General features: G+C 34.5%; 1 protein-coding gene across 9 annotated transcripts in view; it reads left to right on the top strand.

Annotated features, from left to right (window-relative positions):
* The window catches only part of DGKB (diacylglycerol kinase beta), a 332324-nt gene that overhangs the window by 303203 nt on the left and 8893 nt on the right, over positions 1 to 20228 (top strand). For all 9 annotated transcript variants that reach the window (XM_072925562.1, XM_030264748.4, XM_030264750.4 and 6 more), the window contains 2 exons: positions 14819 to 14939; positions 16617 to 16677. In XM_072925562.1, coding sequence (XP_072781663.1) covers positions 14819 to 14939; positions 16617 to 16677 — 182 coding nt within the window. The remainder of the gene's footprint in view (positions 1 to 14818; positions 14940 to 16616; positions 16678 to 20228) is intronic.

The raw sequence follows: 20228 nt of genomic DNA, 5'->3' as shown, positions 1-20228 counted from the left end.
CAATTGGACCAGGGCTGTAAATGAGATGTGGTGGCTTTCATATGTAATAGTTACATAGGTGATCTGAATGAAATTCAAAATCCCTGACTTTTCTCTCTGTGTCTTTGTCACATGATTAATATATAGCTAAAAATAAGATGAAAGCAGTAATTTCTTACCCAACTCATCTGATATTGCATCCATTTAGGAAGTTAAGATACCAAACACATGGTGTTATTTTATTCCTGAAGAACTGGCAGGCTTTGGAGCATATCCCAAATGAAGATCTATACTTCATATTATTAGCAGTAGTCATGACTCCTGTGATACAATGTCAAAATGGGGTCCTAGTTTGACACATACAAAAAGCAATAGGCAGTCTGTCTTAGTCTTTACAGCTGAAATAGTGCAACAGGAAGATCAGTGTAGTGGGGGTTCAGCAAAATGTATTCTCAGTTTGATAAAGCTTTACTTAAGTTTTTAAACAACAGCTCTTTCCAATTGAAAGATTAAAAATTTAATTGAAAATAAATTAAGGTGACAGATTAGATAACATAAAACTTCTAATAAAATTTCATTGTACATGCACGTGGAAAATCTCTAAATTTACTAAATTTAGTTTTATGTACACTGAACATAAAAAGTTAAAAGAACAATAAAAGCTACAGAGTTAGAATTCAAAATATAGAAAAGGCCAATATTCAGACAGTCTAACCTTAATTCAGTCCTCTTGTCTTCAGGCCATAGTTTTCTGGACTTCATGTAGTGTTGTACATTTTATTTTCCATGATAAGTATCATGAACGTCAGTGTGTATGCTGAGCTTTGGTGATGCAAAGAACTGTTTAAGTACTGGGAATTAGCATTGGCAATGTCATGTTCTAGGATATTTTGGAAGAAAACATATGATGGAGAAAAAATATCTCAAAACTTAGCCATTAACTCTGTTGTCCCTCACTCCTTCCCTTTTATCTTCCTCTTTGTTTTTGTTTGTTTCTCATGCTATAGCCAAAAGAGCATTGATTAATTTCATTTCATTCTGAGAGGATACTTCTCCCTTTATTCAATAGATTTGGGACCTGGTCCAGTTCTCATTATATCTGAATATGGGTTGAATCAAACTTTTGTTGAACTTTCTCTATGCTTGCTATTGAGAGAACGCTTGTTTTTAGAGTTTGGTTTTGTTTGATTTTTTCCTTGCATAAATCAGAATGAGGAATCTTGGGTTTTTTTCATATGTTAAACTATATAAGGATGTTTCTGCTTTTGCTTGTTTATTATTTTGTATATCTGTTGAATTTAACAATATGTTTCTATTAATTAAAATGGAATACCTGGAATATTCAATTGGTATTAGGTTTTGCAACAGCTTGGGGATTTTTACAAATTCAAAAATAAATCAAATAAAAATAACACAAGTCTCTGATTTTTAAGCTCAGATTGACTTGGCAGTTCTCTTTATATTAATTGTATATGTACCAGTTTCCTGCAAGTAGTCAAAACACTAATGTTTTTACTTGTACTTTTAAAGCCTTTTTAAATGAACATTGCCAGAATTTACAAGAAGCTGATAACTGCCATACTGTTACAGATGTTTCAGCTTCTGCCTTAAGAACTCAAACACGTAGTTATTTTTAGCATTTTGTAACTCTAGTGACCATTATCGAGTAAAGGCCGTCAGAAATTAGATACCTTAAAAGTAGCAAATGACAGCTTTTACAGTTATTAAATAAAGGTTTGATTAATGTGGATTGATGGCACAATTACAGCATGTTTAACCCAACTCTTGAAATATGATTAACATAAGCTGATATTGTAGTTAAATATTTAGGTGATGCATGTGACATTTTTTTTCCTCCTGGATTCCTGATTTTGTTGTCATTTTCTGGAAATGTCACAGTTTGTATCACACGTACCTATAAACCTGGATCAACTCACTTTTCCTTTAATTTCTCCTATTCATATAGGGAAGGATTAAAATTATGCTAAATTTTTCATAAGTCTAATATCAATAAATTAATATTTAATGAAAGACAAAGCAGGCATACAGAACAAACTGGTTTCAACAGCTGTGAACATGTTTTCATTTAGTTCATGCCATACTTACCTAGGATTCTTGACTCAAAGAAATTAGATTTGTTAAGAAAAATGACTATGAGTACTAGCGCTTTAAACAGAAGTCTTTTTTCCTATATAATCCATCAGTTGTGTGATCTTCTTTCACAACCCCTAAAGCATTGTTCCTTTTTATTTCAGTCAGCCAAAGCAGCTGGGTCTTTATAGCTGCAAAATGTTTGCTCATGACCAACTGCTGTTTTGTACACTGCTTTTCATCACTAACAAATATTTTATTTTTCTCTGTGACTCCACACTTGTCATAACTTGTCGAGAAGCAATGTAGTAACATATATCCAATTATTCAATGCCTTCTCTGTCTCTTCTGACCTGATTCCTCCCATGATGTATGCCCAGGAAGGGGTGCACACTGCAAAAGATCCCCCAGACTAGCCAAAGGGTCTGTGTGGATGCAGAAATACTTCTGTAGGACTCAATAGGATGATCTCTTCAGACCTTAAAACATTTGTGGTAGTAGATTGAAAGTAATTCGCTGGCCAAAATTATTCTGAAGACGTTTTGAAGTGTGATTGAGATATCTTATGACAGTGACATCTGATCCACTTTTGAAATGGCTCCTGAATACCCACAGCCATTTGGTTTATTATAAGATAACCACGTCAGCCATATGGTTTGTAATCTGCTGCTGCAGATCCATCAGGACCCTCAGGCTGTGATCTCATCCTCAGGGCAGTGATTCTGATGAGTCTGTGGTGTTACCCTTGTAGCACTAATAATGATAATAACATATACAAGAAATACAAATCAAACATATGGACATATGCATCTGATACTTTGTGACTGTGGGAGCTCATCAGGCTCATGACAGTCTAACACTAAATGCGAGACTGCTCGGGAACTGCAGGTCCTCTAGGCAGACAGAAAGTCACAGCACAGCATCAGAGCTCAGAAAGGCAATAAAGTGAGTTTTGCTAATGTATAATGGTACTTATTTATGAAAGATATTTTAAAGCAACCATCCAATTATTTCATTTATTTAGAATTGCAACATGCTTTTGCCAGATGGTGTTTCATATCAGGTCAAAAAATAATGAAGGAATTTGGCATTAGAACTGAAGTAACAAGAAAAGATGAGTGACTAGGGATTGCAAAGTTGTTACAGCTTTTCGGTTTTGGGAGTTTTTTTCCCCATCAAGCTTTTGTAATTTTTTTTTTTTTTTTTTTTTTTTTTTGCTTCTCTTCCCTGTGGATTTATTTGTATTTATTGCATTTTTGTCACACCTTATTAGAAGTTAGGAAAGATAATTTACAATGTGGTGAAACAAACTCCCAATTCCCAGGGAAGTGTAGAACTTAAATAATTTGTCCTTTCCCTTTTTAGATTTAAGGGGTTTTAACAGTGGCTGGTGATGGAAGGAGGTGATTTGAAATTGCCAAGAGAAAGAAACAGTTTTTTGAAGCACTTCCTTCAATGTTCATTATGTCCTCTTTTACTATTGATGATGATGTTTTATTCCTGTCTTGAATAGGTATGTAGGGATTGTTATGCTGGACAAATAAAACATGGAGAGCTGTGGTTCAGACTCATTAACAGTGCCCCAACATCCCCAACATGAGTAGATTCTTCAGAATACAAGCACTGTTCTAATAATTCCTTTTTTTTTTTTTTCCCTTTTTTCCCCCCACCCACCCCCTTAAAAATCCATTCTTAGGAAGTTTCAAATTTTGTTGGTGTCATAGTAATGGTGAATGGGCCATCGACTTCCACCTGAACTAACATTACCACTGGTAGTTTTTGTAGTTTTTGACGTTTAAACAACAATTGATTCTTGAAATCTTTGCTGAATTGAGAAATAAAATATTGAGCCTGAGCCATTTAATACAGTAGGTCATGGTCTCAATGGACTCTGTTGGAATCTCAAATATTTCAATGATTATTCGATTTGGACTTCAGTGAATACATCACAAGTAACTAGTTTTGCATTTCCTACCAATCATTTCAATCAGCTGTCTCATTTATTCATTTTAAGTCTTCTACCAAGTATTATCAATATTTCTATGAATCGGGTATATCACTTGAAATAAAAATTTTCATATTGTTGTGAGGATTGGTTTTAAAATGTCACTTTACATGAAAATCTAGAATTTCTCAGAAGAATGGACATTAAAAAGTGAAATTTGAATCCAGCTTTAGTATTTTAGAGAGGAAAAGCTTTTTCTACTGGCATTTTTTTATCAACTTTGAATAGACCAAAGATACAGTTCTTACTTTAATGGTTTTTTCTTTCTTTCCTCAACCAAACATTTAGAAATTGCTAGTGAGTCTGGCGTTATACTTCTATGAAAAGCAAAACCTAAAAAAAAAAAAAAGATCTGTGGCTAAGATCCAGAAACTGAAGGGCTGAAACCTGTCTTTTGCTATGCTGGAATCTAAAGCCAGATGTATAATACAAATACTCCAGTGGAATATGGAGGGGGAAAAAGAGATCATCTCATATATACAGATGCTAACAGTCAAAATCACTCAAGCTGTACTGAAATGTCCTTTGCACCTGGCACTGGAGGTGTTGGCCATGCCAGTTCAGTTCCCCAACACAGATGTTCTTGTTGTACCACTTCTTATGTGTAACATTTAGGTTTCTGTTTAGCTCAGCATAGCACACATAAATACTGTGCTCCAAAGGCCACCCATTTATTAGTGCACCTGCACCTTCTTCTTTCTTTAATTCCCTCAGTACATTGCATTCCCCTTGTGCTGCTGATCCTAGTGCAAAGTAGTGTTATGGAAAAAAACCTGAAGCTAACATCACAATGCATGAATTATAATAATGTGTGATTGCTTTTGAAAAATATTTTTCATCATATTATACATGTAAGGCTGAATTTTCAGATGCTGGAAATATGTAAATGTGAACTTGTTTGTTGTACACAACCTTATTTATATTGCTTTATAATTAGTATTCTGAAAGCATGTACCATAAAGTAGTTACCATAGCAATAGGTCTGTATAAACAGCACCTAACAGTCATGCTTGAAACATGCATGTGCTCCTTTGGATATTACTGGGTATTCATGCTCAATTGGGTTTTTGGGCAGACATCAACATTAAGGTCGTTTAAAAATGTATCTCAGAGACAGTTCTGATCTTCTTATCTGTTTGTCATGTACTTTCTCTTATCCTTGATGAAGGATAAAAAGTAAGAGTGAAAAAAGACAATCAAAATAAGATGAGGATAATTTTGTTAGTTTTATAGGTCTTCTATTTTTCATTACAGTCCTTGAAAATAGATTTTTCTTACTATTTCTAATCCCTCTAAAGTCCAATTCAGTAAGGCTCTACATTTCAGTAGAACTTTTCAGCACAGGATTGAGGGAGTAGTTAGGTCTGGGCAAGGACTTTGCTTCTGTATTTCTCAGGTACCTGAAACACCTGTAGCACCTGAGTGGTGCTACAACTGAATAGTGTGTGCTCAGGTCATTTGTTAGTGAATCCTGCTTGTGGCAGAATAATTTTTTTTTACAGTATAACCAGAAATTTTTCTTGTAAGTAGTCTTCTCTTGTTCAGAATGAAATAAAGTTTTGTTTGTTTGTGGGGGTTTTTTTTCCGGTTTTTTGTTTGTTTGTTTGTTTTTGAGAGATACTGTTCAGGACTGGATTACTAAAAATAACTTGGGTCTTGTTACTGTGATACTTGTGGCTGACTTTGGTCTTTTTGTCCTTGAGAAGAAAATTGGAATTGTTCTGTACTTGATCATGGTTATGGAAACACCTTTTCTTCCTATGTGTGTTGTAAACTGTTGAGAAAAGATATTATAAAATAGCTACATGCAGTCATTAAATTTAAAATATTGAAAGGTATAATAAGAAATTTATTCTTGCTTTCTTTGTGGTCCTTTGAGTTGTCATTCCATGTAAAGCATTTCAAAGACATTTTCTTGCATCACTATTAAATTTCCATTTGCTTTCTGTAATAGCAAAGGTTTCAGTGTATCCCAGATATGTCTTCTTGTAAACCAGTAAGAGTATAAAAAAATACTGAATGTTTAACAATATGTGTAGTTCAGATAGAAAGTAAAATAATGGCAATCCTCTGTATGTAGCTAGGTAAGATAGCAGAGACCAGATCCTACAATGACAACTAATGAGAACAGAATAAATGCAAGGAAAAGCCCTGGGAAAATCTGCTCACATACTTGGAGTTTAGTCCTGGAGCTATCAATCAAACTTGTTGCCCATCAAACAATGAGTATGTAGAGGGTGCATCACTTCTTTAGGCTTTGACCTCTACAAAGCCAACACATGGTAATTTTGAGTGGCAGATTTAGCAGAACTCCTAAGTTGTCCAGGTGTGCTAACTTGTCTCCTAAAATTCCTCTTGCTCATGAGAAAAATATGCTTCTCCAGAAAACCAGACCTCTCAAACTCTTTCTCTGAATCCCTGTCAGGAGAAAACTACCTTTCTTCAATTCTCCGTATATAACTTCTTTACATCATTAGAGTTCCTCTCAAGATGCCATCCTCACATCTGCTTCTTCTTTTGCTCCTTTGTCAGGCTTGTCAGCCCATGGGAATGTCCTGGAGATCCTAGGCCACCTCAGACAGCACCAAATACTTTTAGTTTGGTGGGGAACTAAATCAAAGCTCCTTTAACTTTGCAGGCTGCACGAAGTTTAGGAAGATTGTCCAGTGGACAAAAGTGTTACAAATGCCTGCCCCAGTATTCACTGGATTTGACTTCAATTGTCCAATGCTCCTTCTGTACAAAGAGAGGGTCTGAACAATGTGATAGAAATTGCAATCCAAAGTATGATTGTAGTATTTATTTAATTAAAATAACCCAGGTACTGAGAGTGAGGGCAAAGAAGCATAGGAGGCAAACCCACCACCATATAGTCTATCAGCAAGCTTGATAGACTATATTGATGCCTTCGCTGCTATGATTCCTTTCCTCTTAGTATCTATCCAAACAAGCACCTTGGATGTCTTTACCAAGTTGAAGGCTCTTCCCCAGTGCAATAGAAATATATAACTTTAAATGTTTTAAGGCAGACATTTTACCCCATCATAAATTATGAGAAGTAATCTATAAGACATCTTATTGATGTTCAGAATACTTATCCTGAGTTAGGTTCTTGGTTAATAAGTAAATAATGCTGTTGCTAAAAGTGGTATCCACTCTGTGTAGTGTGAACTGCAAACACCATGAAATACAAACATGGTAGGGGAAGAAAATGGAATTGGTCCTCATGAAGAACAAGAGAAATGAAGGTCATCTTTAGGGTTTTCTGAACTCCTGGACCAAAGACTCTACCACTTTAATCAAAAGTAGTTTTAATGCTCATGTAAATTGAGTGAGCATTTCTTTCTGGCAGATGACTAAACTCTTTGGTAAGGATAAGGCTGTTAATACAGTTTGTAACCCTGCAAAAGGCAAACATTTATCCTGTTAGTACTAGTTCTCCTAGAAATGTACAAATCAAAGCTGGTTTTCATTGATCAGATTTCTACATTTCCATAAATATTACTGTATTTTTCTTTTCTAGTTTTTGACATTTTTATAGGCTAATCAAATATCCAGTATTACTAGGAGCCATTTAAAGTGAATGCCAGAACTACTAAGGAGTAATTTGAGAATTAGATCTATTTTTGCTAGTTGAAATAATCTTGCTCATATTGTATCGTACCTGATGCTCAGTAATACGATAGTACCAATACAAACAGGAAGATATCCGGTTTGAAGTTCTTAAATATCTGTTAAAAGTGGTGAGCAGTCCAAGCACATTAAAATTCCATTTTCCCCCATACAAGTGTTTGCTGCAGATGACCCCCACTGATCTTAAATATATTTCTGTATCTGTAACTGAATAGAGGTTTTCCGTACAGCATGTTCTAATGGTACTCTGGCCTTTAGCCAACAAGGCACTGAATAAGGCTATTTTTAAAATACAGAAACTGGGAACAGCTGCAGCAATCAAATTTGATAAAAACAGAGAGGAACTTTGCTTTTTTTTTTTTTTTACGGTTTGTCCAAGTTTAGACTCCTTTCATAGAACGGCTTTTGTTCTCTTGGCTGAAGGGGGTATAAGAGTAACACAGTGAAATCCTTTTGAACAAATAACTCTTAAAAGAATACAGATTAAAATAATGGGGAGCTTTTTGGTGCAGAAGCATGTTCAGTGCAATTGTACCTGCAACTATTAAAAACATAAATCCATTAAAAATAATACATTTTGTCTGCCAACCTTTACCATAAAATACTTAAACATAATGATCTCCCAAACTGGAAGATGAGATCCCTTGTTTCAAATTTTGAACATCTGAACATTGATATTTGGGAATAATTTCTGAGTGGAAGTAATTTTATTTGAGTGCTCTGGGGTGGGTTGTTTTTGGGTTTTGGTTATTGCCTTCTTTTACAATTAATCAGAAAAGTTTCTATGAAGAACTCTTATCTCCTTCCCCCTACTAAGCTGAGGGAAAATAAGTTCACTTTAGGAAAATTTTACAAAGGTCTTCTGTACACATTAAAAAGTTTCATAAAATATTTAATTGTAAAGACTGATTCTTCCTTGTTTGTCCTTCTATTTTTTGGGGGAGAAACTCGTCATTCTGTGATTAATGAGAATTGGGAGATGATTGTGTACACAGAAAAAAATCCATTACACAGTAGGAGGCTGAGCTGTGTCTGTTAAAGGATTCCATCCTAGAATAAAGCCTGTGTGCTAGACTGGTGCAAGATAAGATACTGGGTGAAATTTGAGTTCCACTGAAATCAGTAAGAATTATGCCACTAAATTCAACACAGAGAGGATTTTATTGATTGCATTCATTTTAAGTGACAAAACTAGCACTTTTGCATCTTACCCCATTATCCCATTAGGGCTATTAAGTGCACCATCAATTCTGATGGTGGAGCAAAATTCCACTGAATTTCTCACATACGCTTAAATATAGGTAATATATATCATTTGTGTACGTCCATAGAGGTATAAAATGTGTTTGCATTTTTGTGTGTTTTTATGTACATAAACTATCTGCCTAATTTATTATCACCATATCTGAGTATCTCTCCAGGGTGAGAATTACATCAGTGATAAATCTTCCTTCATACTAAGAAGAAGGTTTCGCTTGTTTTGTTTTGTTTTAATATTAGGAAAACAAAATATGAAGACAAAAATAAAAGCTAGATAACTAATACTGGCATGAAATAGATGTATGGATCCACCTGAGATTTTAATGTTTGCAAGCAAACTTAGCAACACAAAATACTCAACACAGAGTCACATACCATAGATATAGGACTTGATATATATCCTTGAAGTCAATATTAAGTGGGAGAACAGACTTTTGATAACAGAATGTTAAAATTCAGGATTTGCTGATATATTTTCTGTGTCTGCTCCAAACTTCGCATGTGATCTTGGCCAGGTCAGTTCTGAAAACTCTTGTGCTTAACTTTATGTGGTAGAAATAATATTATGACTCTTCTGGGTCTACACACAATATATTCAGCTGAATATGTGAATAAATATTTTCCAGGACTTAAACATGTCTGTGTACAATTTTCACTTTGTAAAATGGACATAATAATATTATTTTTCCCCAATGCTTTGTCTGTTTTATTTGTCTATAAATTCTTAGATAGGAGAGCTGTCTTTTGTATATGTCTGGGAATCAGTAACACAATAGAGCATTGACATCATGTGGGTCTTGAGATACAACTCTGATATAAACGATTACAAATGTTGAGGCAAGTGTTACTTCAGGTAGCTTCTCTAAAGGAAGACATAGCAAAACCCAGGATGTACAAATTGTACAAGATTTACTAATTTTTTGTAACCAGGAATTTAGAAAAAGGTGTTCATTTGAAATCAGGAAAATATTATGACAGTAAACACATTTCTAGCATTTTTTTACAACAGTCCCTATCACTGCATATGGAAGCAACCTCACATTCCTGCATAATGGGTAACTGGAGATTTAATACATGCTGTGTTCTAGGAAGATACTGAAGCATTCATGTGGTGCAGAGCACTGAGCTTGGGAGTTTTTCAAGGATCCTCTGGCATCATACCAGCTTTTGGAATTCTTATCCAGTATTTTAACTGGAACCAAAAAAATTTCCAGAGTGATGATTACTAGGGTTTGATTACATTTAGTAAGCTATGGAGCCCCTTCTCTTCAAAGACAAACTGCTGCCACAGACAGATTTACCACTGACCAACAGTGTTTTTATGCAAATGTGCCTGAGTGAGTGCAGTAACCCCAAGTTATAATAGAGTCATTCAATCTCTTGCCAGGACAGCAATATTTATATATGCAAAGATAGATTGGATATCAAAACCAGTTCCATTAGAGAGGGAAACTTCTCTATGTAAATCAGTTTTTCTAATCACACCATGTTTCTTCCCACCCACCCCCTACTCCATTTTGCTTTCCTTGCTTTATCTTCATAGATGAATTCCAAATGTGTTTTTCTCTTGTGTGTTCACTCTGAATATTGAAGCATTCAGCTAATGCCAAGATAATGGATAACGTAAACTCATTATGAAACTTTTAAAGTCTCCAAGTGTGTTTCTTCGTGCCTTGGGAAGGGCTGTAAAGGGCTTACAGTCACATACAGTGTTTTGTCTGTTTGAAGTTCTCTTCTGCTGCTGCCTTATGGGAAGAAATGGGCAGTCAGCTCCCTGGTGACTTTATCTCCCCATCAGGAATGAGTGCGAGGGGTCAGATGCCCCTCTGCATGCTGACAGCAGTGCTCCCCTGGGAGAGCTGCCTTTGTTTACTGGCGGGGCTAATATGAGGAGACACGTGAAGTACTTTGGTTTGTGGAAGAGGCAGGAGAGACATGGTGCTGTGAAAACATTCCCACACACTCTAATGGCTCATTCACATAGAAAACAAGCGAAAGCCTTCAGCTCTTTCAAAGAGCTCAAAGTAGAACAAACGGACGGGGGAACCCCAAGGCACCAGTCAGAAAACACTTTCCTAATGGACTAGTACTGAGATGATCTCTGTGATAGCTTACCTATGAGACCTCAGCTCTCCTTTAGGCAACTAAATGAACTGCTTAGAAAGAAAAACTGCTCAGTATCTGATAATTGCTTTTGTTCACTGTTAGCTGTGACATTCTTCTTGGAAATCTAACCTTTAGTTTCCTAAACCTAAACTTTCTAAAACTAGTGAAACATGCATTAGAGAATTTTATCATTACAATCACCAATTATTTCTCTTTAGAATAAAATCTGTAGGATGCAGAAGAAGTACAAGAAAGAAATTGTCGCCCTGATTCTTGAGTTTTTCTAAAGCCTTCTGAGTTTACATTCTATTGGGAAACTTTCCCACACAGTTTCTGTAAATGACGTGTTGTTTTGCATTCCTTCATGGGGCTGGAGAGACTTGATGTACTAGTGGTTTGTCCAATGTCTTTGGAGAGGTGGCCCATTCATTCTCCAATCCACTGTCACCTTTTAAATAGTATAAAAGTTGGAGTCAGAAAATAAACTTTCTCTTTTACCTTGCAATGTAGCAGATAGCTAGCTTTCTCGTGTCCTATAGCGACAAGAAATGTGTAAACAATTATGTAAAAAGAAATTCCCGCTTGTCTAGAAGTACTATAAAACTCGGTTCTTGCATTTGAGAAATACTGAATATTAATTTATTTTCATACAGAAGTTACTCCATATTTGTTACCAGATATGTTCATCTGTCATTTCCAGTTATTTTTCTTCCTCTGCATCGCTGAGTGAACTGGAACTACAAATTCCATAACTTATGGATGTACCAATTGCAGTATTTGATGATCATAAATTGAGCATTGAACTGATATTATAAGAACTTGCCACAGTAACTCCACAATGTTCATTCCAGCATGACAGTATCAATTATAGTCCAGCAAAATAAGCATATACACAAAGAGACACAGACACCATATTTATTTCCAAATGTTATATATGTATGTATATAACAGTCTACATATCTGTAGTCAGTGCTCTTTCTCCTCATGGACATTAAGTTACATATATTGAACTTTCTGCCTTTGCAAAGCCCCGTTTCTCAAGACTGTAAAATTCCTAAACTTTTTTTTATCATTGGGTTTTGTTTTTCCTTTGTTGAATCTTCATTACTCACTGTCTTCTTCTATTTCCAGATTATTTTGGGATGTATGTTGAGCTGTACAGAGGCCCTGAGCTTTTTGAAAAATCAGTGATAAACTTCCACCAGAATGAAGAATGACTTCCCCTTTCCTATCTGTTAATTTAATAGAAGATCAGATCTCCTTTAACAAAGCTTGCTTAGTCTCTTTCAAAGTCTTTGGTGGAGACCTTTTAAGAAGAAATATCATCCCATTGTTTATGTCTTGACACTTTATATTCAACTACTGTACCTATAGCCATGTGACATCATTGAAAAGTGGGACTAAAATAGACACACTCTCTTTTTCACTTTTCACTTGAGTTCTTATCAAAGTCAATATATCTCAAGGATTTGTTGAAATGGATATGACTATGCAAAAGCATCAGGTCAAATATATCAGCATCAGGTCAAATATATCAGGAAGGGCAGGAGTGCAAACTAATGCAGTCAATAATTGCATGTTACATTTGCTTTAGTTTTTACTGCTTCTGAAGGAAAGTTATGTCTAATTTAAGCTTGATTCTAAAAATATTCATATTTGGCCTAAAATAACTCCACTTTGGGAATATGCCACTGCAAATGTGAAGTTTTTGATAGACTTCACTTTTTTGGTACACAAGAGTATTGTTCAGTTCCATGTTCCAATGTTTAATATACCACATTTAATGATAAGTGCAGTATAGATCAAAGGGCAGGATTTGACCCTTAGTTACCTTGCTGCTACTGGCACTAATCTCATGGCTCCCAAAAAATGATGCATCAAATATATATCCCTGAAAATGTCACTATTCAGAATACTGCACATGTTGCCTGAGCTGTCAGAAATAAAAATCTGTTTTTAATCATTCTTCTATTTAAAAAATAATAATTTTCTAATGTCCCAGTGAATAGGAATTTGATGTTTTCTTTGGCTAAACATTTTAATGATTTAGTACATGTAAAATGTTCTATGTGCTTTTATAATATATAAATTTTTTTAAATGAGTAGTTCTTTTCCAGTTAAGTCTCTGTGGCTACGAAGAAAAGCAGCATTTATTTAAATCTCACTTAAGTTTAAATGTTAGTTACTTATGGGAAACATTTTAAGAAAAAAACGCAATGAAAAGCCAGACATACAAAATTTGGTTTACATATGTTACATGGATGCAAGCTATAAAAATATATAGCTAGAATTAATCATATTGTACATTTTAAACTTTTGACCATCTTATTTTTTCCCTTAATGGGCAAGAATATTGTTGGGCTTTTTTTCTTCATTACTATTTTATGGAACTGATTTCACTGTCATGAGAAAATGAATAAATATTAAGAAAGTATAAGAATAAAAATGAAGGATTTGGATAGTATCAGATTTTCTGCTGGAATCAGAATAATCCAGGTCATAAATCCTTTTTGCTTTTAATATTTTTTTCCCTCATCACAGTACTTCTTTCAGTTAATTATCTTAATTGAAAACACAAAGAGGTGATCAGAAAAGGCTCCCATTGAAACTTCAGAATAGCCTCATAGGTTCAATTTTTAGCATGAAATTTTACCTCCATTATGGGTTGAGGGGTTTAAAATAGACACAGTAATGTGGTCTCTGGTTTTTTCAGTGTGATGGTAGACTCTAACACTTTATCTTAATGCTCTGCTTCACTGAACAATGTACCTTTTGGAAACATTGCTGTTAACAGCCAATTTGTAAAATACACATAATATACAGCTAGAAAAGAAATGTTTCTTTTTCTCGTCCTTTTGGTCTTGGCACCATGTATTTATGCAGGAGAATATAAAACATTTCATGCAAGATACCCTAGCTGATTCTGGATAATATTTTGTTACCTTGCTTGGTTGCTTCTCAAAGCAGACTGCTTATTACTATTTTGGTATCTGTTTGTACCTGAAGTTCTACACAGAATTTTTCCTTTCTCCTTGTAGTCAAGTAAACTAATATTTATTTCAATACCTTTTGAAGTTTAATGCTGAAGTACTATTTCGTTGTGAAACAAAAATTATATAACTGAGTGAAAACAAGCATGAGAAAGTTGGAAGGCTATGTGGATAGTTAAGGTGTTTTTCTGCCTTTTTGCATTGTATCTGTATACTAATTAAGACACTGATCCAATGCAAAAAATAATAATATCTCATAATGACAATGCATGCACATAAAGGCTGAATTAGAGTTGTACACATTGTCTGGAAAGTACTGTATAGAAAAGGACCCAACAGAGTGTGGAGCACTGACTTTTCCTTTGGAGATTTTAAATATCTGTTGGAAAATTAAAAAGCATAAATTTCTGCACCGTAAACATCTCATTCTTTGTCAGATAATGAAAATGAAGCAATGTCTTATATTTTTTCATATAATGAAATTATTTTTTTAGTCTTCATGTATTAAAATAAACCATGGATATAATTATTCTATTTCAGAATAAATTTGGTTAGGATATTGTAGAATAATGTGACAGCAGGGCCCAGTTGTGTCCAACTTAAATCTGTAATTCTCCTTAGGAATAATCATTTTAGCTGGTTCTATTCTCCTCATCTTTTGTTATCAGCTTGTCTTCTGACAGTTTTCATTGGTCAGTATGACTGCTTTCAAAATTCTGTCAAGGAAAAATGTGAATTTTTTCAACGTTTGCAGATCTAAGTGACCAGCTTATGGAAGTGGTGGGTCTGGAAGGAGCCATGGAGATGGGACAGATATACACAGGTCTGAAAAGTGCTGGAAGACGGCTTGCCCAGTGCTCATCTGTTGTCATCAGGTATCAGCACCTCTAATTTACACTGCAGTGTCGTAGTGGAACTGAAGAGTTTTATGTATTGACTTTCTTTTGTAGTTTAACAGTCATAATTACAGTTATTATTTCTTGTGAAAGTATCATTTTTGTATATTAAATTCATCTATTCCATCCACATTCTATGCCCGTACATCTTCCTTTCTTTAAATGTGTCAAAAAACTAAAAAGAGGGTGTTTACATTCTATCCTCACATGTTGTATTCAAGTGCCATTTTGTCCAACGAAGTATTGTCAAGCATTTGGAGCAGAAGGATTAAGGCATGAACATCTTGGGGTTTATTGTTGACATACACTCCATGCGATTTCAAGCCCAAAGTAATTTAGCATTACTTTGTCATATTTTAACCCATTTATAATGCATACCACACCAGGGAATAATTACCAGCATGTAATTAGTAATTGTAAAGCACTTTTTGATCTGTGGAAGTCAAAGTGCTCTGTGTTTAATTTATTTGTTATTTACTGAATTCTGACAAGCCACTATTATTAATTCTGTTGGTATGTCTCAGCCGATGATGGTGGAGTACTCTAATTTAATTGTGTTTTATCATTTCTAAGATAAGAACATTCACAATAGAGTAAACTTGAATTAGAACACAAGGAAAAAGTAATTATTCTATCTTTTGGATTAAATAAGGACTGAAAAAGAATTGTCCGTCTCTTTTTCAGTAAAGAATTCCTCAGGAAGAATTTTCCAAAATTGAATAAACCCATAAGATCTACAATTATAAGCCTAAAACAGAAGACCAACAATAAAAATAAGTAGGAACTCTTCTGAACTATAAAGTGAGAGCTCATTAAACAGTCTTCCCTTCTTCCATTTATGGCCGTAGGTGATAGTGTATAATTCCATGAAATGTTAGTTTGTTTTCAAAAAACATCCAAACCAGAATTTCCATTGACCAACATGAGTAACTAATTTTTCTATTATTAGATTTATCCACTCCACACTATTTATAGTAGTCTTGTATGCAAACTATTACAATGCAAATAAAGACCAAAAAGTATAATACGTTTTTTCAGTTCTCATTTTGCTACACTTTTCTTAATGTGACACCCAGAACTAGAGAGGGAATACTATCTGTATCTTTCTGTTGAAATCAGCATCTCTTTGCTAACAATTTAAATTTATATAATGACATGTTAAGCACTCTGAATATAGTGCAAACTTCATGCTCTTTGAGTGTTCTAACTCAGACATAGTGATTCTAGTGATGATGATAGACCTAAAATTTATTTCTTATTTCCTTTAGAAAAGTATCATATATACTATATATACTAGTACAATCTAAATTATAAAAAACAGCTCAAATTTGTCTTTTCTGTTAATAAGGTTGGTTCCTGAAGTCATTGTGTCATTCGCTCATTATTTCACAAATTACAGACTCTTCTTCTGTGAAAGGGCAGTGTATTACTAGCAAGATTCATTAATATTTTCTATGTTTTTGCTTTGTGTGTTGAAAATCAGACTAAGCTTTTTAAGTTGACTGTTACATTTGTAAGCATATTGAGTCATACTGGAAATTTCATAGGAGTTTAGGGGTGAATCAGGGTATGCCATTACATATGTACCTTTTTAATAATTCATGTATCAATTTTTTCTAGTTTCTTTTTCTTATATTATGAAATTTTTACCTTTAGAACCAGCAAGTCTCTGCCTATGCAGATAGATGGAGAACCTTGGATGCAAACTCCTTGCACGGTAACTGCAACTGATTGTTTTTCTTTCTCTTCTTTTTCAATGGTAGAAATATTTCTCTTTTGTTTAGAAGACAATCATTTTCATCAGTATTAACTCAATTTACTTAAATAACATCTTCACAAACTGTTTTTATATACTTCAGTACCCCTGAATTTTCAATTTATCATTTTGAATTCAAACACAGGATAGAGTGGAATAAAAAGACATCTATTTCAGAAGTTTGGAAAATATTTGGAGAGTGCAGTCTCAGTATCCCTTTACCCAATATGACCATTTATTTATGATGGTGTATCAGATTTAGGGTCTCTATTGCTGAGGAAAATTCAATCTTTGTTTTGATGCTAAAATGTAGAAAGTAACTAATATTAGTCTTAAAAATTTAGAAAGCTTTTATATTGTGTTTTGAGAGTTTGTATAAAGAATTTTTAATTAAAGCTGAAGACTTAACTGTTCTGCTTGAATTATACAATAGGAATATTATTTTTTTAAGTCCTTACAGTTTAAGGGGTAAATAAGATAAATTAATTAGTTTCTTGTTTCAGTACCCACACATACGACGTGAGGGCATACAAACATCAATCTATATAGGTTAGGATAACCTAGGATAGGATAGGAGCTTTCTCAGAGAAGTTTGAGTGACTCTTTAGAGACAATGCAAGAAAAGGTGTATCTGTAAGAACTCTCAATTTTCATCTCTCTTCAATAAATTATAGAGGCTAACCAGGCATTCAGAGAGGAGGCTGAAGAAATCCAAGTTCTTTATTGTCCTGTGTCCTTAGTAACGTGTTTTAATATACAGTTCTATTAATTTTGGCTCCCTAAAGAATACCTGTGTTTTTAAGTAGATTAATTGCTGTAGCCATGCAACTTGTAAATATGACAAAATAGTATTGTGACATGAAGAAATCCCACTACCAATGGGAGCAATTTTCAAAAAAAAAGGGTACTGGATTCCTTTTATGAGCTTTATGTCTTTAGTAGAATTAAAAGTTACACAAAAATAAAAGGGGCAATGTTCAGGATAACAATATCAGGTGTGCAACTGATAATATATAGGTTAGGATGGCAGAAGAGGGTTGTGGTAGTTATTTTTTACCAGCTAGACCATAGTGTACAGCTGAACGGTGTGAAGGATGCTGAATTCCCATTCTCTAGGGAAGTGCTCAGATTCTGCAATGTGAGGAGAACCATATGAACACATACTGTGTGAAGGCAGAACAGTGGGGATTTTATAAGGTTTGTTGGAGAAAACATGTTGGAGTTAAGAGATATCATATTTACCTTTTCTGCAGTGATGGCTTAGTGCAGAGCAACAGTTCTGAGCCCAGCATTTACTTGTTCAGGAAAAAGACATGGAATTTTTCCGTTGCCAGATTACAGAAGAGAACTTATGGAAGGTTGCTGGCAATAACATGTGCTGCTTTTTTTTTTTTTTTTTTTTTTTTTTTTCTTTGTTCTGATGCTTGCTCTGTGCAGAATCTCTGCTGTCTGGTTGAAAATGCTAGCAGAAGCTGCCTGTGCACTTGAGAGCAAACCTGGAAAAAAACAGTTCTTACATTTCAATTACTGCTCTGAGGAAACAGTAAATTACTATTGATAATTACTGCTGTTCAGTTTTAAAGGGGATGGAAATGGCAAATACCCTTCTGAGGAACCTATTCTTTTTGCTGTACCATTTTTATGATAATATACTTGGTGCTGGATAAGAAAATTATGCTGTTGAATGTACTTGTTTCCTCTGAGGAAAAAATACATGAACTATTTGCTATACCAATGCACTTCTATGAATTTAGATATAGAAATATTATTTTTTGTTATTTTAGTCATTTTTGAGGATTATTTTTCTGTTGAAGAGCTTAAGTATTTATTGCAATAGCTCCTTGCATTGTTGTATATGTACCACGTTCTGTTTCCTAAATCTTACAAAGTAAAAAACATGTATAGTCCAACCTCTTTCCTCGCCACTAATTCTAACTACAGTAGAGTTTTTTCTTTAAGTTCCTGCAAAGTAGCTAGGAATTCTTCTTTGATAATAGGAAGAATGTCCTTAGACATAAGTGGATATTAGGTTTCTCTCAACCAAAGATCCAGATTTGATATCTGAGTTTGTGCTTCACGGTGATCTTTCTTTGGAAGCCAAAGTGTACTAGATCATGTAAATACCAGGGTGATATTTGTGATGTGTATCCAAACCAGAGTTTATACAAAACCCCCAGAAAATCAAAATAATTCTTTAGGCTTAGTCAGCTACGTAATCAGTCATTTGAGCCAGCAAGAGCTCAAATTACAGAAAGCTAATAAGGAGGCCAATATAAAAATCATGAGGCTTGTCCTTTTTAGAGAAAAAACTGCCATTTTCTCCCAAAATGAAAGCAAATTAATAACGACACATTTTTAAATTGAAAAAAAAAATCATCATGACCAGATAAAGAACTCTCTAAGTTTGGTTCCCTCAGACACATGTGACAATTTGGCTTTTCTTTCCTTTTGCCTCTTAGGAAGTTTCTTTCTCTAGTCCTTATAAGAAATTGAGGCCTATATATATAAAGATGCTGCTGTTCCTGCATTGTGCAGAGACATTCCCGAGCTACCTCTTTTCTCATTAGGATGCTGAGGCAAGGCACTTACTAGTTTACTATCTATATTGTTTGAAGGAAAAAAACTGCAGTTGTGTTTGGATATACCATCTCACTAGTTTTAGGAGAGAGAGGTCTGCACCTTGTTAGGTTGCACACATCAGTGAGGCGCAGCAGCTGAGCCTCAGGTTTTGATTCTTTTGTATTCCAGCCAGAAAGCTATTGTTTAAAAAAAAAAAAAAAAAAAAAAAAAAAACCAGCAAAAAACAAAACCTTCTATCTTTCCCCCTTCAACTGTCTTTTATGAAGTTGAAATAACACACTTTATTTTTGGTATCTTAGGCTCTTCAGTGTCATCTAAGTTAAGTATTTAAGGACTGACCTATAAATATTAGAGAGACTAAGTCAGAAAGAAGTTCAGATTGCAAGTAGTTAAGCTCAAAAGTCCTTTCTGCTATGTTTCAGGTTTTGATATAAATGACAGTATTTTCCAAATTATTTTGCAAGTAATTAAGTTCAGCCTGATCAAAATTCTCCTGTTTTTCTATTATGACTATTCAGGAAAACAAGTTTGGCCTCAAATCCCTATTATGTATAGGATACTGCCTGCACATACAGGCTTGGAAGTTTGCTTCCCATTGAAGGACTCAACATGTTTATCTTTGTGACTTCTCCTTTCTGACTGGAAAAGAAGTTTCCCACAAATAGCATGAGTTGCTGACACTGTCCTTTCTCATGCATATGGAGGCCATGCTCCTCCAAAATGATACTGTGAGCTCTGAGAAAATGCAGATAATATAGAAGCTGTGATCTCTGATTTTTCCTTCCTTGTGATCAATTTTAGGAGTAAACAGATAGTTGTGTGTTTCTTTTAAAATCTTTGATAGTACATTGCTTATGCACTTATCATCCATACAGGAGAGCAGGTATGCATTCCTGTAGGTTCTGTGCATTCTTAAAAGTGTGAGTGGCTCG

Source organism: Taeniopygia guttata, chromosome 2 (assembly GCF_048771995.1).
Source record: "Taeniopygia guttata chromosome 2, bTaeGut7.mat, whole genome shotgun sequence".
In the NCBI taxonomy this organism is placed as follows: domain Eukaryota; kingdom Metazoa; phylum Chordata; class Aves; order Passeriformes; family Estrildidae; genus Taeniopygia; species Taeniopygia guttata.
This window is presented reverse-complemented; position numbering and strand designations above follow the sequence as displayed.